Source organism: Crotalus tigris, unplaced genomic scaffold (genome assembly GCF_016545835.1).
Source record: "Crotalus tigris isolate CLP2741 ecotype Arizona unplaced genomic scaffold, ASM1654583v1 scf7180000018053.2689490, whole genome shotgun sequence".
Classification (NCBI taxonomy): Eukaryota; Metazoa; Chordata; class Lepidosauria; order Squamata; family Viperidae; genus Crotalus; species Crotalus tigris.
In genome coordinates, this window is record NW_024096796.1 from 489,074 (window position 1) to 514,141 (window position 25,068).

The 25,068-nt window shown below is 37.5% G+C and overlaps 2 protein-coding genes across 3 annotated transcripts in view; both read left to right on the plus strand.

Annotated features, from left to right (window-relative positions):
- GIGYF2 (GRB10 interacting GYF protein 2) overlaps positions 1-5,495 on the plus strand; it is a 124,886-nt gene extending 119,391 nt beyond the window's left edge. For both annotated transcript variants that reach the window (XM_039347097.1, XM_039347098.1), the window contains 6 exons: positions 812-1,015; positions 1,100-1,308; positions 2,255-2,409; positions 2,957-3,117; positions 3,435-3,582; positions 4,398-5,495. In XM_039347097.1, the coding sequence (XP_039203031.1) occupies positions 812-1,015; positions 1,100-1,308; positions 2,255-2,409; positions 2,957-3,117; positions 3,435-3,582; positions 4,398-4,465 (945 nt within the window). In that variant the 3' untranslated portion in view covers positions 4,466-5,495. The remainder of the gene's footprint in view (positions 1-811; positions 1,016-1,099; positions 1,309-2,254; positions 2,410-2,956; positions 3,118-3,434; positions 3,583-4,397) is intronic.
- A 533-nt stretch (positions 5,496-6,028) lies between these two features.
- On the plus strand, positions 6,029-24,989 carry SNORC (secondary ossification center associated regulator of chondrocyte maturation). The gene is made up of 3 exons (XM_039347106.1): positions 6,029-10,082; positions 20,541-20,723; positions 22,986-24,989. Exons 1-3 carry the CDS (start codon positions 10,010-10,012, stop codon positions 23,093-23,095), a joined length of 366 nt encoding a protein of 121 aa, XP_039203040.1. The 5' UTR covers positions 6,029-10,009; the 3' UTR covers positions 23,096-24,989.
- Positions 24,990-25,068: the final 79 nt, after the last annotated feature.

A 25,068-nucleotide genomic window follows, 5' to 3' on the forward strand; every position in this document is an offset into this window, starting at 1 on the left:
TGCAGCCCAGCTAGCCCACTTCCCCGAGGGGCTCCTGGCTGCTGCCAGTGCTGCCATGGGACGAGGTGAGGCTGGGCGCGCAAGGCCAGGCATGGAGAGGCTGGATAAGGCAAGGCTGGGCATGGCAAGGAGAGGAGAGGGCGGGCATGGCATAGCTAGGTGAGAAGCCGGGAGAGGAGAGGAGAGGTTGGGCAAGGTGGGGCTGGGCGAGGAGGCCGGGCAAGGTGAGGCTGTGCATGATGAGGAGAGGAGAGGCAAGGCCTGGTGTGGCAAGGAGATGCCGGGCAAGCGGGGCTGGACAAGGAGAGGAGAGGCTGGGCAAGGCGAAGCCAGGCATGACGAGGCAAGGAGAAGTCGGGCTTGACGAGGAGAGGCCGGGCATGACAAGGCAAGGTGAACGAACTGCAGCTGCTGCCGGTCACTGCCAGCCCCTGTGCATTATCTGGCTCCTGTGCATGCGCCCATGGGGGTGCCTGGCCAGGGTGGGATCGGCTGGGGCTGAGACAGCCCCCGCTGTTTCCAGGGTGACCCCACAGGCCAGATCTAACCACATCATGGGCTGGATCTGGCCCGCGGGCCTTGAGTTTGACATATCTATGTTTAAGAAAAGTAGTTTTGGATAGCTGCTAAAAGAGAAATCTGGAATTTGTTTCCTTAAGTCTGGGATGTGCATTGGGAAAGACATTACATGATTCTACCTATTTTTTTGTCCTTCTGAAAAATTCACTGTTGCTTGCAAAAATGAGTGGTGGCTACTAGAGGGCACTCCTGTGATGTTTTGCAATCAAGTTTTGCATTTACTCTCTTCTAGCAAAGGCGTCAACAGCGTGAACTAATGAAAGCTCTCCAGCAGGAACAGCAGCAGCAGCAACAGAAGCTGTCTGGTTGGGGAAATGTTGCCAAGTCTGCCGGCACTACAAAATCTCTCTTGGAGATACAGCAGGAAGAGGCAAGGCAGATGCAGAAGCAGCAACATCAGCAGCAGCAGCAACAGAGCAGATCCCGCAGTAGTACAGTGAGTAGCTCCTAAATTTTAATGTTTATAAATTCTCATTTACGTCAAGGTAGATTTAAATACTTCATTCTTTTTGTTCCCCAGCAACATTCAAATCGGCATACCAGCATTGGCAATTCAGTATGGGGTTCTCTAAGCACAAATCCTAGCAGCCAATGGGCATCAGATCTTGTCAGTAGTATTTGGAGTAATGCTGATACAAAAAATTCAAACATGGGATTCTGGGATGATGCAATCAAAGAAGTGGGTCCCCGTAATGCAACTAATAAAAACAAGAACAATGCTAGCATCAGGTAAGAATCTGTGTGGTTGAATTTTTTTTTCTTCTATTAGATAATGCCAAAGCTTGCTGCATTTCCTATAAGTTGTTCGGTGGATGAGCACAAACCGCAGCACAATGAGGATTGCTTATTTCATCATATTTTAGATTAGCTGGCATAAATAACTGGTAAAAGTATTAGGCAGGGTAAAAGGCCATTACATGCAGTGGGCTATCCAGCTTTGTCATAAGAACAGCCTGGAGTGATATATGCATTTACAGAAGCTAAGTTTGGCTTAAAAGCAAAAAGATTTATTTATTCTACCTTTATTATTTTTATAAATAACTCAAGGTAGCGAACCTCCCTTATACTCCTTCATCTTCCTGTTTTCCCCACAATACCCGATCCTGTCAGGTGAGTTGGGCTAAGAGATAGTACTGGCCCAAAGCCCTCCTCATGGCCTTCATGATTAAGATGGGATTAGAATTCACATTTTCCTGGTTTCTAGCATGGCATTATGTCTGTCTGTCTGCCTGTATGTCTGTCTGTCTGTCTTTTTAAAACATTTGTATAGCCGCCCATCTTAATACTGAACTTTGGGTGACTTACAACCTACTCTAGCACATATGTTAGGTCCACAAATATCCAGAATGATACACAGGGCAAGACTTCTGCTGTGGCTACCTCCAAGCGACACATGTTTTTCAGGATGAAAAAATGGAAGGTAGTCATTGAACAGGCAAGGGGAAGGATAGTCCAGGCCAGTATGGAGTCAAATAAGTATGACTAGGAGAAAATGGATAGATAGTAAGTCCAGCTGGCTGCATCTATTAAGATTATACTTCATTGTGCACCCATATGACTTTTGATAGATTGCTGGAGTTTTCTGGTTTCTAGACTTGCATACTTCCTATAGTATTCCTGGCAATCTACATCTCTTCCCCATACTCTGCAGTGATAGTGTTTTTCTTTGTCCCAGTAAATCTATAGGTGTTACAAGCAGGCATAATAAGAAGGTAGAAGAAGAAGAAAAATTATTGAAATTGTTTCAGGGAGTTAATAAACCTCAGGATGGATTCACTCAGTGGTGTGAACAAATGCTTCATGCACTCAACACAGCTAACAACTTGGATGGTAAGCAGTAGTAAAAGGTACAAGCATATTACAATATATATCATGCATGTTACCACATATTACAAGAAATTGTATCATAGTTGCATTCTAAATCCATGATATTGTTTTGTGGTATAAATAAAAATGAGAAAATTATAGACGATCTAATACTCATTGCCCAATATTCTTGAGGAGTGGATATAAAAATTGTGCTGCATAATACCACTTATATTTTGGAACCGTAGATCTTAGCCTGGGACTAATCCCTGGGACTAATCCCTACAATTTTCTTGGCAAAGCTTTTTGGAAGTATTTTGCATTGCTAAAAAGTAGGAGTAGCCTGTTTGCTGTTTTTATTAACAAGTAAATTCTTTATTAGATAACTCTGTGACAAGAGGAAATGGTTTTCGTTTTCTTATTTTTCTTCAAGCAGAAATAATTTTGTTTTACATAAAGCTTTTAAAGAAATTTATCAAATCGTTGATACTGGAAAGCTCTTGTCCATTGCATTGCATTACTTGACATTCTTTACAGATTTCTCACAATTGAATCTCCCTTCTTATTGTAGTTCCCACATTTGTTTCTTTCCTGAAAGAAGTGGAATCTCCTTACGAGGTTCATGATTACATCAGAGCTTATCTTGGGGACACCCCTGAAGCCAAGGAATTTGCCAAGCAGTTTCTTGAGCGCCGTGCCAAACAAAAAGCCAACCAACAACGGCAGCAGCAGGTTCATATTTCTGTTTTGGGGAAATATTTCCGTCAGAAATAGATATTACTTGGGCAGATAGATGTGGAATTATTCTTAAAAAGGAGAGCATGTTTGAGTAAAGATGTGTTAATATAGAAACTATTAATAATGAAGCTTTTCTTAAAACTGTATGTAGATAAAATAAATGGAATAAACCATGATCATATGGAAAATATCTATCAGATAACTGATAGTATATGAAAATGTGTTCTGTTACATTCCTACAATAGGGAGAATGGTGCTTAGGCAAGTACACAAAGCTTAATTTTATCTTAAAATGGGTCTTTTATTTCCAGGATTCTGTATGGGGGATGAACCATAGTTCTTTGCATTCAGTCTTTCAAACTAATCAGAGCAACAATCAGCAATCCAGTTTTGAAGCAGTGCAGAGTGGCAAAAAGAAGAAGAAACAAAAAATGGTTCGTGCAGATCCCAGCTTGTTAGGTGAGTTTTAGAACGTCCAAATTAGAATAAGTTTATAAACATTGGTGTGCCTTCAAGTCAGCCTAAACTTCTGACAGCTGCCTGGGACTAATCCCTACAATTTTCTTGGCAAAGCTTTTTGGAAGTATTTTGCCGCTTCCTCCTTCCTAAAGCTGGGGGAGAGCAACTGGCTTAAAATTATCCAGGTGATTTTGAGTTGAGGCAGGACCAGAACCCGTATTCGCCCAGTTTCTAGCCTGAAGCCTTCATCACATCAGACTGGTTCTCACGATGTAACATCATTGCTCTAAACATCTTGCACATTTTTCTGCAATAAACCAGAAATTTAATATGGTACATTAAATAAATGGAGACCCACAGAGAACATAGAAACTAAGAAGAGTTGGTAATAACTATTTTTTCTCCTCTTGGGATTGCAGTTTGATTTATCAGTCAACACCCTTTTAGTCCCTAGAGTTTGCTCCACAGATTATTTTATTACTTCTGCAATCAGATGTATGCAAGAAAACAGCTACAGATGTACATATTTGCACATTTAAACTTCATCTACTCCATTCTGTTGATTTGTTAGATTCCTAAGAAACAGTAGATAGAGGGTATGTATTTTTTTTATAAAATATTTGATTATCAAGAGAATTCTTCAATAATACTTTTATTTTATGAATCAATGTCTTAAAAGTACTGAACTGATATACTAGAAAAAATTTTCTTAACTACTGTGTATAATTTTGTATGATTGTTTAATGACATGTAAATTGGGAAGTATGAAACACAATTCATCTGTGAACTGATAAACTCGGATCTGTCTTTTGCAGGTTTCTCAGTTAATGCTTCATCAGAACGGCTCAATATGGGAGAAATAGAGACTTTGGATGACTACTGAGTAAATACCACTCACCTGGCTTTTCCAGTGTCTGTTAACCATGCATTCTCCACTGCCGGACAGAGTCCTTTCTCTTCACTGCTCTCATCTTTGCCTTGCAAATGGATCACAGAATCAATCATCTCAGGCTGCTGTTTTTAGCTTCAACAAATGCTTTCTGCCCAGGATTGCACAGCCACCTTCATTTATATTGGTCTTTGATTTTTGTACTGGGTAGACAGAAAAGAAGATTTATTCAAGAGGTTGAATTCAAAGCACTGTGAGTGATTTTTTTTTTCTCCCAAGCTATTTGGAAAGCCATCTGTAGGTCTACTTATGGTAGCTTCCTTTGCTTCTGTCATCACTTTCACAACAATAAGCCCGTGCAATCATGGTGGAGAGCTCATGGTTAACAGATGTCATTCAGAACCAAAACGCCATGCAGATACTGACTTCCATGCCTTCCAGTTTCAGGAGGTACATTCATAAGTTAACTGTAAAACTGCCAACAGCAGAAAATTTTTGTGGTGGGCAGCATTCAGCTTGGATTGGCCTGGCATTGCACATCCCTGTCAGCCTATCTTCAGCACATTGCATTTGGGGAAGCTCAAGTCTGTCTTCATTAAGTGGTGGTGTCAACGCTACTTGAGTTCAGGCTTCAGCACATCCAGCCTTCTTGAACAATTGGGGACTCAAGTTGTGGGAGGAGGCACTTACTTCAGGCTGAATTTCTCCTGTAATTCTCTTTCCTCCATTGTGATTGGGCCAGTTATTTTGGACCCTTCTGCTGTGAATTTGTCTCGTTTCAGAGACACATAGGATCTTTACCATATGTATGTTCATCAGTTGGCTTTGTATGAGAATTTGACACTACCTTTGAAGCATGAAATGTAGCCAGATTTTCATCTGGTTACATGTGATGGTGATTCAGGATTTTGTAAGTTCTGCAGCAGCATTATGCCAAGGAACAGGAGATGTCGTCTTCAAAGAAAAATAAACGACACAAGGAACTTGAGCATTGGCAGTGTCTGTGTTTGTAAAAAAAAAAAAATCATATGAATAAAATGCAGTGTGCTGGTTTTTGCTACATAGTACACTCTCCCATTACTTTCACTGTGCCCATATTTAGGCCATTCATCTTCTCCCAGTTATATTCCAGAATTCAGTGCACTTAGGTATCTCCACCCTTGTCTCCCACCCCAATCTCCCACTTGCGCAGTGAAGTTGCTGTGTGAAGATTTTTTCCCGTCATTACCTGAAGAAAACAACTGCAGTTTCTTTAAATTTTATTTCAGTTGATTTTCCTCTCCCTTTCTCGTCTTTCAAATGCCAATTTGTACAATAACTGTATAGAGATGGTTGTAGAGTTGTAAATAGTTTTGCATCTAGTAGCACAGAGAAACCTGTCACAAATCTACTCTCCTGCTCTCCTTTACTTTGTACACTTATGAAGCGGGGGGGGGGGATAGTTATGTTTACAACAGATCTTTAAATTCCTTCTGAACTCTACATAATAAGAAGGGGAAAACAAGAAGTTAAAAAAAATAAAACCTGGTTGTATTATTGCACATATTGTTTGCTTTTGTCAAAGCCAATTTTGGCAACCTTTTGTGGTGCTAAACTCAGCCTTGAAGTGCTACAAATATCCATTTGCTTAATTGACAAGCAAGTACACAGGAGCTGGAGGGGACAGCAGTTGCTTTATTTTGTAATCCTAGAGGAATGTTGCTGGTTTTTCTACTTGATAATTTTAGAGGTGGAAATAAACATCAAGGCTGCAAATGTATGACAAAGATTCACTCTTCACTTTTTCCATTTGAAGACATTCCCTTATTCACACTCTGGTTTTGTTTATGCAAGAGACCAAGTCTGGGTAGTCCCTTTTACAGCTGTAAACATTGAGAATAGAGCCTTTAGTAAGCCTAATGTGATCAAAACAGCAAGTACTGTATCAAACAGCATGGCTCTCTAATCTACTTGTAAAATATGCTGTCTTTTGGGAACAGATGATTTTATGTGACTCTTAAATGTAGACTTAACACTTCGGTTTACACTCCTTAACACTAAATTGCCCTAGATTTCAATAGCTGTTTTGGGATGAGTTAAGGAAATAATCAAAAAAATCAGATTAACTATGTTTCAGATGTTTTATAAACATTTTAGAATGTCCACTTCCCTTTCTCTAAATTATTGTAACTGAATATTTTTATAGAGCCCTATGGAACAGTTCTGTACATCTCACCTCAAAAGTAAATCCTATTACATTTTATTAGACTTACTTCCAAATAAGTGTTTTGGAACTGCTGTCTTCGTGTAAGTCTCAATTTTTTTAAAAGTGAGATGTAAATTATGTAAATAAGGATGTAGTCCTTCTCTTAGGTCAGTTTGCTAGTCCAAGAAACTGTATACAAACGATTTTGAGTATGTAAGAAGCCAGTTCTAAACTGAATTAATTTTAGTAAAAATTGGCATGGGTAAAATTTGAAGCTCAGGAAACAACTGCCTTATTTGAATACTACTACTACTACTACTACTATTACTACTACTACTACTACTACTACTACTACTACTACTACTACTACAATAATAATAGCCTTTCTTTTGTATAATCTTGTAATTCATGGAGAGATAGATGACAGATTGAGATCTGTAAATAGAACCTGACTGATTTGCAGTCAATTGACAAATATCTCAGACTTAAATTAGACGGAATAGACTGATACTTATCTGTGCAAAACATTCCACTATATGAACCTTTAGAGTCCAGTAAATAATTTTTTTTATTTATGTCAGAAGCACCTACAAACATATAGACATATAGCATTCAATACTGAGCGAGTAAAATAGGCATAAAATAGGTCATAAAAATATAGCACATTTAAAAATATGTAAAATAGGATTAAAACTAAATGATATTAATTAAATAATAAATAAATTAGTCAATAATTTGCTTTCTTTTTTGAGCCACCATTTATATTTGTTGATCTCAAGATTCTGGTAAAAAAATGGATTTTGCAACTTGAACTCTGTTCTGTAATGGACTGTCATAAACTATGATTTATTAGAAGCTTTTCAAATTTTAGTTTGGACAGATTTTAATATCTAAAGTCAATTATCCTCTGCAGAATTAATACTGATAGTTACAATTATCCAAATGCCAATAAATTACCTTACCATAATGATCATCATACAGGCAGCTTTTTCCCTGAACAGGTACAAATTGAGCTTTGAACTGAAACCTTTTAGAATAATAATCCGGTGAAGTGTGATACAGCCATTTGTCCGAAATGGTGTAGGGTTTCCTGCCTGAGCAGGGGGTTGGACTAGATGACTTCCAAGGTCCCTTCCAACTTTACTACTATTACTATTACAACTGTTAAGTAGTATTTCAGTTATAATGTTCAGTGGTGCTGGGTCATTTAAATAGTGTTAATGCAACTCATTTCATAAGTATTACCTTGCTGAAAAAGGGAATAATGCTGCAGATCACCAATGTTCAGATGATGACATTGTAGGATGTGCTATGGCTTTTGCTGCTGTTTATTTACTTTGTTTATATATGTGGATATTTAGAAGATTCTTAATGCCTGTCAGTTGGGAAACAAAATACCTAGATGATTATAGATAAGCATTTAATATATAGTTCCTTATCGATGCTTTTGCAATATTTTTTTATTTTATAAGCCACTTTGAGTTTGTGCCAATATATCAAATAAGTTTATCTATTACCTTTTTAAATATCAGTTCACCAAACTAACATACATAGAGCAGTGGCAGCCTATGCTAGGCTAACTGTTGTCTATCTCTCTCGTGCCAAGTAATAAGAAACGTCTTTTCACATTTTTCCAGTTATGGTCAGGTGTGAATAAAAGTGAGTATTTGCCAAAGGAACAAATATGGCAGTTAGACATGTGGAAAATTTTTGACTGAAACTTTGTGAGTTCAAAACAGACCGTTTTGAGCATTTTGGAAATGTTTCAAACCTAAAGCACTTCCAAAATGCTTGAAACAGTAGTTTTATATATGAAATGGAAAAGTCCGTAGTTTCATGTGCAAATAATTTGACTCAAAACAGTCTGAGTGACCCATGTGGCAGAGAGGATCTTATGCCTTGGATTTCAGACTGACTACAGAGAAACAATAAAGTTTTTCCTTGCAAAATTACCAAGCTTTTATATACATACTGATATAAATTATGACTCAGCAAGTAGTAATTTAAATTCATTTTAAGGTAATTCAAGTAGTGATTTTATCATTTGGCTATTTGTACAGTGTAGTTGGCTATTGAACTGGGGTTGACATGCAAAATTTGCAAAGGAAAGAAATATAATTGTAATATATTTAATAATATAAGCAAAAATATAAAAACTAAAATGGAACTCTTATAATACAAAAACATTGGTCTTTGATAGAAATAAATAGAAAATGAAACATTTACTTAAAAACTACCATTGTGCCTCTGTATAGAAATTTACAACAACTCACTTTTCAAAATTGAATTCTATAAACTGAAGTTAGATCAAGGATATGTATTGTTTCTTAAAATAGTTTTTCACATTTTTATCAAAAATAAAAGCTCACCAGAATGAAACGTAAGTTATTTGAACAATGCACACTTTTTCCAGTAAACTGAGCTAAAGAAAAGTCATTCATGCAGTTTGAATGTAAAGTTGCTGCAAATAATTTCAAGTGCCTAACTGATCTTAGCTGATTTTCTAAGCACTCATGTAAATAAGTATCCTGAAGCAATTTTCTTCCTAATGAAAATTTGATTTCTACCTCTAATTTATTCAAAAATACTTTCTGATATATATTTGAACATAACGATTCTGGCTTTTCAAGGCATTGAACATTTCTGGAAGATTCAAATATGCCCTCATTTATATTATTCTTTCAGGTTAAAGAAATGTGGTCATCCCTTAGCAAACAGGAAAAAGTCTTTTACAAAATGTCTGGAATTTAAATCAGATGATGGTTAATAAACATGGATATGATATCTGAGATATATTTTAAACTCAATCAAGAATTAGTGGATTATGTTGAATTCAAAACTTCTAACATCTGTTACTTTAAACATTATGTGATTGGCATCCTTCTGTTTTGCACTCTCACATCCTATGCAAACAAATGCCTATTTTAAGTATAGAACTGTTTAATGAATAGGGTTATTCATTGCTATCCTAAACTTAAAATATGTAGCCCAGTTATTGGAAGCCTAGTGCAGCCTTTGGGGTTTTGCAGTTAACTTCCCATTAATGTATGCCTTACTCTGTTGGGAGAGGATTGAGTTTCCAAGGGCCAACTGTCAGAATTTGGGGGTGGAGAAATAAGACAAAATTGTTAGAAGGTGAAACTGCCTTCTGGTTTAAACCAGTTAATCAGCCAGTCTGCATGCGTAAATGAGGCTGTAGAGTATTTGCCATTCTGCTTATGTATATTTCTACATGTGTAGAGATTTGAGAACAGACTGGACAAGTTTTTGATTTAGCTTCAGAAAATTGCTTCTTGATTAAGGTTTTAGAGAGTTTGAGCATTTCCAGAAGCATCTCACTTTTTGAAGAGGCAATGCCCCATACCAAGACATTTCACCTCATCCTACTGACACTGGCTGGAGTCCTGATCTCTTTTGTAAAAACTGGTAAGTTGAATTTCTTCTTTCTGGCCAACATTATAGTTCAAATAGCATTTTTCTCTTTCCCTGTGCATTCCCAGGATTCTAAATTTCTTTTCCATAAAGGCAGTATATGGATAACTAACATCTTATAATAATGAAAACTAGGATGAGATTAAAATTTACTTTATGAGAGTAAAGTTGTGTAACTAATTTCAGTTTGGTCAGCTGGAACATAATTCAGCTTTAAACCCTTGAAGAGGCTGGAACTTCTTAAATCTTTATTGATAGAATTAACTTGGGTGTGTTCAGAAAAAGTCATCATATAAACATGGGACATGGTTTTGGCTATAGAATTTTAAACGGGGGGAATTATTCCATTTTTAATGGACGTTTTTAATTCTGTATCTGAAGATGAGAGCGAACGCTTGTTGAAACATTAAAAAAACCCACAATTGTTGGAGTAAGATGTATGAGCCATATGCAAGTTTCTATGACATTCTTGGGGGTTTTATCTCCATATGGTTAGCAGAAAGTATTATGAATTGATGACAGCAGATGTATTTCAAGATGCTTAGTTTGAATAATAGATTGCAGAACTGATTTGTGGAAGGGTTAATTTCTCCAATTTGCTCAGTACTATGAAAATCATAATTCAAATATCGATGAAATTCAGTATTATAAAAATATATAGAAACAGATATTATTATAAAAAGTGTTAGTGTAGAAGGGGTGTGTGTGTGTGTGTATGTGTGTGTTCGTGTGTTCATTGTTTTTGGAAAATAAATGCAGAATAGAATATACATTCAGATCTTAGCCATGAACCAATACAACTGCTGAAAGCACTGAGGATATGTAAAATTTTCCTCCAAACAAAATGAATAGTTCAGAGAAATAATATTCCTCCAAGAAAAGTGACTAGTTCAGAGAAATAATAGTACTCTTTTAGTACTCATTCTGTCCCTTGTCTCCCATTTGAAGTACATAGTTCTTAGAGATTTCAGACAAAAATAGGTTCTTGCATTGATGTTTGAGATTTTTTACTTAGATTATTTGGGAGGAATCTTTAAATAAAAGAATATGCATTGTACCACTGACCCATAGTCCCGTGCCACTTATTGTGTCTAGAGAAGAATTTTGATGCAGACTCTGATGTCAAGGTTCTCAGTCCAGTGCAAAAAATATAGGCTGTGCTGATATTTCTGGAAATAAATGTTATTTCAATTACAAGTACAAGTGGGGGAAGAATATGGAAATGGAAGAGGTTTCAGAATATCATAGTAAATATATATTAAGAGATGTATCTTTTTTCTGTCATTTGGATTCAAAGCTCGGCAGATGTTTAGCTGCTCAGTTTTTATTCAGCATTGTACATTTATCCTAAAACTTGAACTGTTTCCTATTAAACAGCAAAAAAGACTATTCTCTATTTTTCACATATGTTAAATACATAAAAACTCATTTCTGTAAAATTATGATATTTTTTAAACCAACAAAGTTGTTTGCAAAATATTTCTTAAATATTTGATAATGATAGCATGAATGGAATGGGATGGAATAAATGGAAGCCAGTTTGGCATAGTAGTTAAGGCATCGAGCTAGAAACCATCTTAGGCATAAACCTAGTTGCATAACAGGCCAGTCACTTTCTCTCAGCTCTTGGAAGGAGGCAATGGTAAATCATTTCTGAAAAACCTTGCCAAGAACACTGCAGGGACTTGCCCAGGCAGTTTCTAAAAACTGGACACAAAGCAGAAGAAAAAAATGAATGAGGATGTTTTACTTTTGATGTAATAAAATTTTAGAAGACGTTCAAAAAGAAAGATTTTTTTTTTCAATTAAGGAAAGGCACCCTGGTTCACTCTCAACTCCCGCTAGAGCAGTGGTTCTCAACCTTTTTAATGCCGCGACCCCCAACCGGTCGTAAGTCGAGGACTACTCAACTGGTGCAGCACCATTTGCAGAATGGGACTTTTGGCGGGCTCAGCAGGGCAGAGACAGCCTGGACAATTCCTATTGGCTTTTGAAAGCCAATAGAATTAGACTCTATTCAAGAGAGTCTATTCTATTGGCTTTCAAAAGCCAATAGAATAAAAGGGAGTAGCACAGCTAAGGAAAAGGGGGAAAAAATGGTGGACTGCGTTGTTTGGCGATCCCCGTGAAATGGTCGTTCGACCCCAAATGGGGTCCCGACCCACAGGTTGAGAACCACTGCGCTAGAGGAAAATAATCATGAATTTTCTTCACAACAATATAGACATGGTTTGCCATTGCCTTCCTTCAAAATGCTTTTTAACTAGCTGACAGTCTTTATATTTACTGGTGGTCTTTTGTCCAAGTATAAGTTGATTTTGGAAAAGATAAGCAACGAATCAGCGAACACCTAGAGGCAAACAAAGTCATAACCAAAAGCCAACGTGAGTTTGTCAAAAACAGATCATGCCAGACAAATCTTACTGTATTCTTTGACGAGGTGACAAAATTAGTGGACTAGAGGAATGCTGTGGATATAAGGCATTTGATAAAGTATATCACAACCTACTGTTTGATAAGATAGAAAAATGTGAGTTAGACAGCATCACCACCAGATGGATTCATAGCTGGCTGACCAGCTGTACTCCCGTTGTGGTCCTCAATGGAACTGCATCTACATGGAGGGAAGTGTGTAGTGGGGTGCCCCAGGGCTCTGTTCTGGGCCCAATGCTCTTTAACATCTTCATCAGTGATTTGGATGAGGGGATAGATGGGAATCTCATCAAATTTGCAGATGGCACCAGGAATAGCTAATACTCCAGAAGATAGGCTTAAGATAAAGAAGGATCTTGACATTGGGCATTATCTAACAAAGCAAAATTCAATGGTGAAAAAAGTAAAAGTTCTATATTTAGGCAAGAAAAAACAAATACACAGGTACAGTATAGGTGGTACCTTGCTCAATAGTAGTAACTGTGAGAGGGATCTCAGAGTCCTAGTAGACAATCACTTAAATATGAGCCAGCAGTGTGCTGCAGCTGCCAAAAAAGCCAACTCAGTGCTAGGCTGCATTAACAGAGGGATAAAAGCAAGTTCACGTGAAGTATTAATACCACTTTATAATGCCTTGGTAAGACCATACTTGGAAATCTATATCCAGTTTTGGTCACCACGATGTAAAAAAGATGTTGAGACTCTAGAAAGTGTACAGAGAAGAGCAACAAAGATGATTAGGGGACTGGAAGCTAAAATATACAAAGAACAGTTGCTGGAGTTGGGTATGTCTGGTTTAATGAAGAGGACGAGGGGTGACATGATAGCTGTGTTCCAATGTCTCAGGGGTTGCCACAAAGGAGTCAAACTATTCTACAAAGCTCCTGAAGGCAGGACAAGAAGCAATGGATGGAAACTAATCAAAAGAGATAAGCAACCTAGAACTAAGGAGAAATTTCCTGACAGAACAATTAATCCATGGAACAACCTGCCTCCAGAAGTTGTGAATGCTCCAACACTGGAAGTTTTTAAGAGACTGGACAATCATTTATCTGAAATAAGCAAGGGGTTGGACCTCCAAGATTTCTTCCAACTCTATTAAATTATTAAGTTTTTTCTTAGCTTCTAAATCCAATCAAGATCAACCAGGAGTTGGAAATTTGTAATCAAAGATTTCTTGTGAAATTGTATGCTGAAATATGTGCAACAGATCTTAAAATTGTCTAAGAAAAAACAGATAAAGCTAATCTGGCAAGTATTGCTTTTTATAAAACTGGGTTAATTCTGGCAAGCAACTGCATTGTTTTCAAGATACTTATGCTGATCACTTTATGATTTGCTCTACAATTTTTCCTGCATGCTGTAAATTTTAATAGTGCATACAAGATTTCACAGCCAAATGGAAAATCCTTCTATTTGTAGGGGAATAAATTATGTGCCTAGTTTTTCTGTTTTATTTTGTTCATGCAGCATTTGAATATAGTTATGCGTGCATTTACCAACTGGCTGTTTTTAACTAATTTCAATTCATGTGTACTTGTGCCTGAAGCGTGCAACCTCACAAGTGCACATCTGCATGGAATTCTGAACAATGATCAACAATAACCAGTTTAATTAGGTTATGTAGTATGCATTATGAAGATTACTTTTTGCCCATTGTGTTTTGATTTTTTGAAATGATTTTTTCCAGCTTGCTTTGGGGGGGGGGCAAGGGGGAATGCTTCAAGCTCAAACAGAATGATGAAAAGGGTAGTGCGAGCATGGGCAGTATAAACCGACTTCTTGTAAACAAGTTTTGTTTAACGTTCAGCCTCTACCGATCCAGGACAGAGAACTGCACCACAGTCTTCCCTTGTGCCTCTGAAGAAGGGCTTCATTCATCCACACACTGGCCACATGCCCATGATGGCTACCTGGATCCAGACAGTCCACTGTTGGTTTCCAAGTGCATTTTGGTCCCTGCTTTTCTGTGTTGATTGCTCGGCTTTCTGAAGCAGAGTCATCCAAGCTGAGCAAGGAGATAGTCCAGCCAGCCCCAAAGGAGACATGGAAGCAGTTGAGTCAAATGTCTGCGCGGTTTTTCTCTTGCTCAGTCACAATTTTATAAAGAGAAAGCAAATAATAAAATAATAGTTGAATTATCCACTTTCCTGGCTAATAAAGGCTAGCTTGAAGTAAACTGGCTTGGTGCTGCCTAAAAATAAGTGAGCTTAATATGTGCAGAGAGTTGTATTCTTGATTCTGAGAAGACACAACCCCAAATCCCATTGTGCCCTTGTAAGCAAAAGCTCACTGTTGATATTTTGTATGTTTAAATTCAGCTGACCTATTTTTTTTCCAAAACCAATAGATCTTTTTCCTAACTTACCATAGCCACTTTTTTTCCTGTATCAATAAATCTGAAGAAAGCTAAAAATAATTCAAGGCACTCTGCATTAAAACAATATTGCTGTGATAGTTACTTCAAATTCCTGCTTAACGCTCAACTAAAGAGACAATCTTATATCAGAATTTATTGTTTATTTGTCATATTTGGAATGTTTAGTGGGATAGAGATGACCAAATCTGTATCATAAATTTCATAGCTGCCAATATTTCAAATGCAGAAAGGACCTGGTAATTTCAAGGTCCTTTGCATAGCACAACAAAATTGTTTTGTTCCTGTCTTTCCATCCAGATTCCTGTCTTGCTCAGATTCTAACGAGATAATCTATTTTTGGCTGGGTTTTGTTTAGGGGTTTGATTGTTTTTTGTGCCCTCCAATTATTATTGACTCTTGGTGACTGCCTGGACAAATCCATGCCATTTTCTTGGTAAACTTTTCAAAAACAGTTCTGCCCTTTCCTCCTTTTGAGGACAAAGAGAAAAAAAATGTCCCAAGATCATCCAGTTGTGCCTCAATCAGGATTAGAACTCATAGCCTTCCAGTTTTTAATCCAGCTGCTTTAACCGATACACCAAACTAGCTTTCAACTTTGTGCAGGTCTAATCAAACAAGACATTCAAATGATAGTTTCTTATGTTCTTTCTTTAAAGTTTGCACTTTGAAGTGTAGCTTTTACCGTCCAATTCTGCAAATATTTCAATTTCAATGATCCATGTATCAATTTTGATTAAGTAGATAGAGCAGATAATAAGGAAAGTTATCATACTGACCCTTGTTTCTTTGCCTAGAAGTAAGCAAGAACATTAATTTTAAAAAAACTCTTTGTCAGCATATGCACTAGATGGACTGGAGTATATTCTTAGGCTAGCATGTATATACAGTAATTCCAAATTCAGTAAAAAAAAGAATTACACAATGGCCAACCACAAACACTCTCTATCCCGCCTTGCTCAATAAAAGCATTCTTAGGAGCAAGCTTTTGTATGAAATGTTTGACTAAATTATTGTTTACCTAATGTAATCTTACATGTGACTATTCCAATCTGAATTCTATTAGGCTTCTTTCTAAGTAAGAAAGTAATAAAATTGCAGCTTTATTAAGCAGCAAAGGAAGAATTCCCTCACTTTTCTCTCTCTCCCCAATAATGATCATTGGCTCACAATATAGAAACAAACTGCCATCTGGAAAAACATACTTCTAATTTGTGCTTCATGTTGCATGCATCAACATAGCTAGGCTTTTGCACATATGAAGTTGTTCTGGTCTGCTCTGCAGTATTTAAGCAAATAATAAACTTCTAACATCCTAGTTGCAAAGGAATCTCCTGCCCTAAAATATGGGAGGTGGGTCAAGGGTTGTAAATGATGACAGTTACTATTTTATCACTTTTACAATTACATGACTGCATTTGCCCTTAAGTGTAAGAGGAAGACCCCCTAAGCAATGTATAAAGCATGTTATAAAAATTACAAAGCAAAAGAAAATGAAATGAAAAACGTTCATTAGAACAGAACTGCTGGTGTAGTCAGTGGCAGAGGCATGAGAAGACCAACATCAGAAGGTAGCTTTTTAAAATGTGTCTAAAATATGCCAAATTGGAACTTGGTACACTGCAGAGGATAGGTACACAGGGCCACAATTCCTTCACATTACTTCCAAGTGGCCATTCATAGGCAGTGACACAGAAAAACAGGTCTTTCCTGACCATCAAACGTACTCCAGTGACTAGTGTACCTGGAAGGTCTGCATAATTTTAAAGAAATCTTTTTGGCATGTCCATATATCTCTGTAAATTTAGGCTGGCCAGGGCAAAGTCCTGCATATGGGCCATCTTGCTAAGATAGATCAAGGTACTACCATGTGGCTTTCAGAGAGGGGAAAAAAAAAATCTTCTTTCCCAACAGCTACTTGTACCATCAAAGCAGACTTTTTGCTAAAGAACTTTTATATCTTAACAAATGAAAGTGGATTGTCTTTCAGCATCATATTAAGCAAGTCCTAAAAAAATAGGATAATGATTTAGCCTTCCTTCCTTCCTTCCTTCCTTCCTTCCTTCCTTCCTTCCTTCCTTCCTTCCTTCCTTCCTTCCATATTGTTTGGTGCAATTCTGTTGATCGACTAACATAACCTTTTGGAAGGATCGGTTTGTCCATATAAATGGGCACCCACACACAGATTGCTGCTCTCTTTCTGCTTTGTTCAGGTTCCTTGGCTACTTCTGCAGTCCTTTGGTCTGGGACTTATTTTTACACATGTGTTGTTACACAATTTGGTAGTTCTTAAGGGTGGTTCCAGTTTTCAGCTGGGTGTGATATTTCCAGTGCTTCAACAGGGCCCTGTAGAATGTCTCCAGTTCTTGTTAGGGCCTCTGTTTCAAGCTACCTAACAAAATGAGCTTTGATTCCTGCTTTCTGGGTCTACTCATATATAAACATAAATGGCATTTCAGTTTCTCCAGAGATGCTTAGGGGGAAAATGAATTGCAGCATCAAAGGAAATGTAATTTTCTTGGAATCTCACCTCATAATTGCAAAGGGGGAGGAGACTCTGCCCCCAGTCTTCCCTAGTTCCAGCACTTCGTCATCTGCCTTGATTGTCCTGGCAGTTGAAGCTGATGTTTCCAAGGCAAGCTCCTATTGCATAGAAGGGAGAGAATGTGAAGGCAGATGTTTCATTAAGCCCACCGCTGTACTCAGTGCTTACCCTCTCCGTGAGCCAGCTACTTTTGCTTTGTGTTTTTTTTCTAATGAGCTTTTTCAAATTGTATATTATCAACAAGCAGAGGCTTCCGGGGGCGGGGGCATGCAAATCGAATCAAACTAAATATTATATATCTAATCTAGCAAAGGATAAAGCTCCATGAGCTTTTGCATGGTGATACATCAGATTTCTTAAATTCTTTGGAGAATTGAAGCAGCATTGAACAAGAACTGGACGCACGGGGGAAAAAATCCCCAGTCATTAAAAATTTGTGTCACCATCTCTTTCGTTTCATTTGAGATCTCCAAGAAGGCAAAGATCAGACATGCCTGATTAGCACAGCCAATATAGAAACACCAGGAATAAGGGTTTGTGTTCAGAAACCTTGCAGGAAAAATTAATTCCTACTGCAATTGTCTGAATTGAGATTGAAGTTGTTATCTACGATGCCCATTCCTGAAAAATGTTGCTTCTTCTTATGTCAACTGTCCACAGCCTGATACCCTCCAAAATGTTTGATTCTAGTTTCCAGCCAGAAGGGCTAACATAAGCATTGCCTTTTGTCTTTCATTGTGCAAAACACAATAAAAACAATGTTTAGCCTCAAAATAGAAGTAGTCCTTTAGTTATGGCCACATTCCAGCTGCTAGTCACCTGAATTTTGATCACGTAACCACAGGGATGGATGCTACAATGCTCATACGTGTGAGGACAGTTGAAAGTTACTTTTTCCAGTGCCGTTGTAACTAAACTGTTGCTAAATGCGAAATGAATGTTAAGTTGAGGACTACCTATATATTGAAGGATTTTAACGGGGCCAGGGAGAGATCCAGATTCAAAGGGCAGTATGTGATGAGGAGTGCTCAGAGATGTGCTTGTGATGCCTGTTAGGAACATCTTATAGTAACTCTGGCTTTTCCTGAGCTTGTGCTGATGCCTTCCACAGCTTACACAGATCCCAGCAAAAAAGATATTTTATTTAAGAGGTTCCCAGAAGTGTTCGATGCTACAAATTGCATTTTGCCCATTGAATCTGCCTCTCTACAGAGCCCTTTTCCCCTATCTTCCCAGGGCAATCATTGCACTGTTACTTAAATACTTTTTTCCCCAGCATATACGTCAATTTCATTTGTAACTGGGAATGCTTTTTTCTTAGAAACTTAGATACCTCAGGAGGATAGCCAGTAGTAGAGTGTCTAGCAAACTGCGTAAAAAGCTAGCACACTCAAGCAACAAATGTTACATACCCATAGCCATAATATTTTTGAGCTTTTATATATATATTTCTTTTAAAAATTTAAATTTACAGGCTTCTTTTTAGGTGTTCTTAATCATTCCAGTGTAAGAATTATGCTCAAATTTACTATTAAATGCAGCATGTGCTCACACAAAAAAAGAAAAAAAATATTTCCTTAATGTGATGCCTATTTTCATCACCTTTGTTTGTTGGGATGGGGAAGATATTTTCAAAATTACTTGACTCAGATGCCTTCGTCTGATCTGACATATACATTTGATGGCTTCCAGTTTATACATCTTTGGTTTCCTTTCACTCCTATCTAAAAAATTTATATGCAGTTGTGGCTTTTAAAAATTACCCTGGTTGCACTCCTTTTGAGACAGACAAGCAAGTGTGAGAAGGTCTACATCAGGGGTAGGCAACTTTGGCTTTTTTATGACTCAGCTATGCTGACTCAGGAATTCTGGGAGTTGAAGTCCACGAGTCATAAAAGAGCCAAGGTTGCCTACCCTGGTCTACATTTTGGGGGGCTTGTGCATGCCAAACAGAACAATAACCAGAATTCCCTCCTCCTCTGCTTGGACAAACCATTATGAAGCAAAGAAGAAAACCCATTCTGTTGATCACTCTAAAAAGTTAAGAAATTATCCTTCCTATTTTAAAAAAAGAGTTTTAAAATTGATATTTTTCATGATTGCTTTTCAATTAACAAAGGTGTCTTTTACATAGATTACTATATAATCATTAAAAATAAGTATATGTTTGCTAACTCTAATCTCCTGAAATAGCCCACACGCAGTGGTGGGATTCAGCCAGTTTGCACCACTTCGCCAGAACCGGGAGCTAATTTTTTGTTGCCCAGGCCCAGAATGGACTTCCGGAAACGGCATCCACACAGAGGACCAGTGGTTCACATATTTGAATCCCACGACTGCCCACATGCAATATAAAATTTAAATAAAACAAAAATATATGAAAATTTAAAGGACATAAAAAATCCAGAAAATATAATCAGATTGTTCAAAAGTCCATTTCAAATCAAGCAGATTTGAGCATCAGCCATGTTTTTCCCTTCAAAACAATCTTTTTAGGTATCTGTCTGTCTAATATATCTATCATCTATCATCTATCTATCTAGCCTTCTGCAGACCCTTTTATGACCTTGTATGGGTGCAAATAGCTTTCAGGAAACAAATGGTGACTAAGGGCCCAGGAGAGAGATTGGCAATAGAGAGCCGAGCTTTCAAAGAAGAGCCTTAGCTGCAGCTACTGAGTTACTTAGAGCCTTTCAGACTTTAACCAGCAGAGGACAGTGCTTTCTATTTTTTTGCAGCAGGTTCCTATTGGAAGATGTTTTTGAAGTACAACACTACTGATTGTGGCTTAGACTAATGACAGGCAGAGCAAATTTTCCGGCTTTTTTTTTTTTTTTTTTTGTAATCCAGGGAAAGCATCATTAGGAGATTCCTCCCATGGGCCTTTTTCTGCAGCTGTGTTATTAGGCTGCTAAAGGAGAGGCCTACCTTAAGAAAGTATTCTTATAGAGAAGACCTTATTCCTTTGGGAAAATTCAGAAAAACTGCCTATCCACTTTCTCTGCTTGTTTATGCTTAACTGTACTGGCAATTTAAGCAAAGGTTTTGGCCTGCTCTAGACTGCCAAAAGACTAAATGGCTTGTATGTTTTTCCCAGCAGAATACTCACAAGGACCTATCCCAACTTTGTGGAATGATCCACCAGAGCTGCAGTCAGGTGGAGGTCCTTTAGAAACCACCTCTCCTGCCCGCTTCTCAGATTCTACAGGATTCCCATCATACACATCTGATTATGAACTAGAGGACACAACCCATCTCCACCAACTGGATAATGACAATGGTATCCATGCTTGGCAGCGGGGCTGATTATTGGGATGGTTCTAGTGACATCTTGTCAGGCCTTCTAATGAAGGATTGCAGAACTTACACGTCTCCCTCAGGCCACGTGCCCATCAAAGAGAGAATGAAACTATGTGTTATTGTTGAGTGGGTTCTGAATATACACATAGCACTTTTCTTTTCCACTGATTGGCTACATAAAGAGGCCTGGCTGTCTATATCAATCCCATGGGAGCTTTTAGGATCATTTTTGTTCCTCTTATTACAATTAAGTTTACAGTAGTTTAAGGGAAAGGGTTAAAGGGGACAAACTGTTTCCGGTCATTTCTGCACTAGGTATAATTAGTCCATTGCATGTAACTTTTAGTGGTGGGATGCAGGAAGCAATATGTTTGTCTGCAACCCAGTTTTAAGACATCCTAGCTTGCATAGGACAATGGAACCAGACCTAGGCTAAAGCTGGACTTTAGTTGTGCTTGTGGAATTCTGGCCAGAGGGCACCCAAACTAGTTGTGTGTCCTTCCCATCAGCAAGGAGTGCTGCTTGTGGCAAATGTGCACCTGATACGTGCAAAACTTGAGAGGTTTGGGAATAGAAAGTTCTGAAGAACAAGAGAGTTTTCTTGCTCAGTCTATGCTGCCTCTCCTCTAGAACAGGCTATTTAGTGGTCAGTTGTTAATTTTCCAGGAGTAAATTCTTCAGACTAAAAGTGATTAAAGTTATTCTGAACATGGTGTTCTGGACAAAGCAAGTCTTTGAGGGATCACCCCCCAGAATATAACCTTCATAGGAAAATTAGACGAGAAGTTTAAAGAATAAAAGACAGTACATAAATCAGTGCCTGGAAACAGGGAATACAATATCAGAAAGATAGGGAGGTAGAGTATATTAGTGCTATACTGTACACCAATGCTAATTTGAAGGAGAAAAGTTGATTATGCATGGGGGTGTGTATAGCATCTGAGCACATCTCCATAAGTCCTATGTGTCTAACAAAAGTTATTATTAACAACTGCAATACAATTTCCATTCGAATCTCAGCTCATCTCTGTTCTGAATAGTTGGGAGCAGGCATAACTGTATTTTGATATTTTACTCCCTTTCTCTTACCTTCTGCCTTTATTATACTTGCAACTTATTATTTTTCTGTGTTTTAAATAATGCTGCCTAGCACAGTAAAGAATAATAATAGTATATTACGTGTACATAAGTGTATGCCCATTGTATATAAATGTACAGCAAAATTCATGTATCCCAGTTCGGATCAACAAATATAGAATACAATCCTCTATTTTGAGTTGCTTTTTAAAATTTATTATCATAAATTGCAATGTATTTAGTTCTAATCATAATAAGTAGCCATGGAAAATTGAAAACAGGAGGCTATCATATTTAATACAAACTAGGCTTGTGCCATCCAGATCATAATAATTTGGCTCTGCTCACAAATTTCAGCTCTACTCTTGCTATGACTCACTGGTTCAACTTTAAGCAAACACACACACACACACACACACCCCAAAGGTTATCCAATTATCTTTATTTTTCATATTTCATCTATATACCAATTTTATGTTATTTCATCTCTAGTTTAATATTGCAAAAATTAAATTTTGCCAATTTGAATTCAAAGAGTTAGAAGGCAACAGTTGGAGTATAACATGTATATTTTTAAATAATAAAACATCTGAATATTTGCAGTTATCTTGGCATGATGGAAAAGTGGCTTGCTATTGTAATCTTCTGTAATATCCTCCTAACTTTGTGATCTATTTTAAAGTACTGGCCTTCTCAGATGCTGTCTGCAGAGGGGATCAAAAGGATGACCATAACCATGTGATCTCTTTTTTACTATACATCATGTGCATCCTTTACATAGGAAGCAATAATTCCCTATCTTTAACAGCATCTCTTTAGCTTTTCATCTCTACTGAGGATTACCTGGTGGTGACCCAGGATTGGGAGTGCAACATACTAGCCTGGAGCTTTCTATAACCACTGCTGTACTCTTAAGCAATATAAAAAATGGAAGAGCCATAGCTCTTTACCCCCATCCTTAAATGTAGCTATCAGCCACTCATTTAGCAACTATGGTAGAATCATTATAGATTCAATGTAGTTGAGCAATTGTGGGGGTATTGTATAATCTACTAAATTATTTATTTTGGTCTTTGTATCTCATTTTTAACTAATTTACTATTGCATTGTGTATTGTATATGCCAAACCCAACTACTCTTCTGTTCTCTTTCATCTCATCTGCAGGGTCTCTGGGTCCTGGGGCTATCGGTGCCATAGTGATTGCTGCTCTGCTGGGCACGTCTGTGATTGTGGCCTTGATTGTTATCACTCTACGAAAATGTTCTGCTTCCTAAAATTAATAAAAAGTGTTTTCCTCCCCAAGTATACTCTTTTCGAATCTTCCCCTTTCCTCCATGCTTGCATATTTTGGGAGAGAATAGGAAGAACAAAGGTACGCCTGCATTTCAGAGGGCAACCTGTCCTCAAGCCACCTTGGATCACAGCCATGGGGCTTCTTCGCTTTCAGACAAAAGGCCTTGAAAATGCAGAGTCTAATGATTGCAGAGTTGGATGTTAGGTGGGAGGTACAGACTGCCCGAGAAGCTGCTACAAGCATCAAGTTCCTGACAAGAAGACGCTTGCACCACCAAATATCATGAAGCCCATGCATTACTGAAAGGCCACCTTACATTCATGCATGCATTTAAAGGCACATATTAAAACTATGAAGGCTTAATTGCTATAGCAAAAATAAAACCATAACCAGCAGCTTAGTTTTTGATTCCTGAAATACTAGTGCTGGGGAGCAAGATCAAGCTGTTCTGTATTTATTTCAGATGGCCTGATTTTATATATTGTTCTGTTATAATTAAACAAGCCTTCCCCCCACTAAATACTATGTTTGCCCTGGCTTTTTTTTAAAGCAGCCAAGTTAATATTTGTTAATATTGGATATTATTTTGGGGAGAGATGAGAAACACTAAGGTTAAAAAAAAGTATGCAAATTTTTCCTTTGATTGTGTAGAACAACAGCATCATTTATTGCATACTCTTAGGAACATGCACTTCTATCTATTTGACTAATAATGTGTGACAGAGTGGTGCAACTACTATAAACATCTATGTGAAACTCTACTCACATCTCTCAAAGCTTTTGTGCAGTTGTGTTACATATTTAGTAGATTTAAAAAGGAGGTTGAAACTTTCCAATGGTAGATTTGGCAGATTACCTTCCTAAACTGTATACTGCAGTGGTCTTCAAACTTGGCCCTTTTATGACCTGTTGAGGAATTCTGGGAGTTGAAATCCACAAGTCATAAAAGGGCCAAGTTTGAAGATCCCTGGAATACTCTGTATCACATCATCTAACCTAAAGTGAGCTCTTCTTTCCATTTACAAAGAGTTTTCTCTGCCAGGACTTATCCATGCTTCTTTAGACATTGGAATACCTTCTCAGAGTATTCAGTCTTAAATCGTTCTTAAAGTATATTGTTTTGGATAGCAATTGTTGGGCTCCCAATTTTCCCCAGTTCCAGCTTGATGAATTGTCATGGATTCTGGGATTTACAGCTGAACATCCAGAGAATGATAAGTTCCTCATTCCTTCTCTAAAATATTAATATATCTCATATTTATTAATATATAACAAGAAGCCTTTGAAAGATGGCTTTTTTCTACTGCTTACAGGATTCTTCACAAACCTGACCCCTACTAATGTCTGTGTGGCTAAACTTTCATAAAGTCCAGCTAACATTACCAGGTCATCCTTTTATAAAGACATACTTGCTCAACTTATTATAGGAAGTGATTTGCACATTGCTACAATTTTTAGGTATTTTTTTCATGTTTTTATACAATCTTATCTACTTTTTTATTATTTTGCAAGTAAATTACTCAAAGGCACAACAATGGTACAAGCAAAACATGATTGGTATTAGATTACCATTGTGAGATGAGAATGGACGCTTTCCCTCCAAAACTCAGCCACACTGGTGTTTTTATAGCTCAGTATAGCTCAAGAAAAAAAAATCTTAATGCAATTTGGAAAACTCTAATTTCAGTAGCAATGAAACACTAGGATCATATTTTAATAATACTGACCACAACTTAATTGCCTAAGAACATATGAGTGAGGTTTTTTCCTAATACAATGATTACAAAAGTTTTCACATATTCACGCTCTATCCTTTCAAGCTGAAAAGTCTTACTCCTGGAAATTGGTGTTAGTTATAATGATAGAACAGAATCATTTAGACCAATGGCCTTTCATATTATACAACAGTACAACAGTTTCTCATTTGGGGGCAAATTAACAATTTTATATTTG

What these genes read in the sequence shown, in the direction of transcription:
- SNORC (XM_039347106.1), top strand. Translation starts at nt 10,010, where the DNA reads ATGCCCCATACCAAGACATTTCACCTCATCCTACTGACACTGGCTGGA. An exon ending in GATCTCTTTTGTAAAAACTG is followed by an intron (nt 10,083 to 20,540) that starts GTAAGTTGAATT and finishes TGTTTTTCCCAG; the next exon opens with CAGAATACTCACAAGGACCT. An exon ending in CCAACTGGATAATGACAATG is followed by an intron (nt 20,724 to 22,985) that starts GTATCCATGCTT and finishes TCTCATCTGCAG; the next exon opens with GGTCTCTGGGTCCTGGGGCT.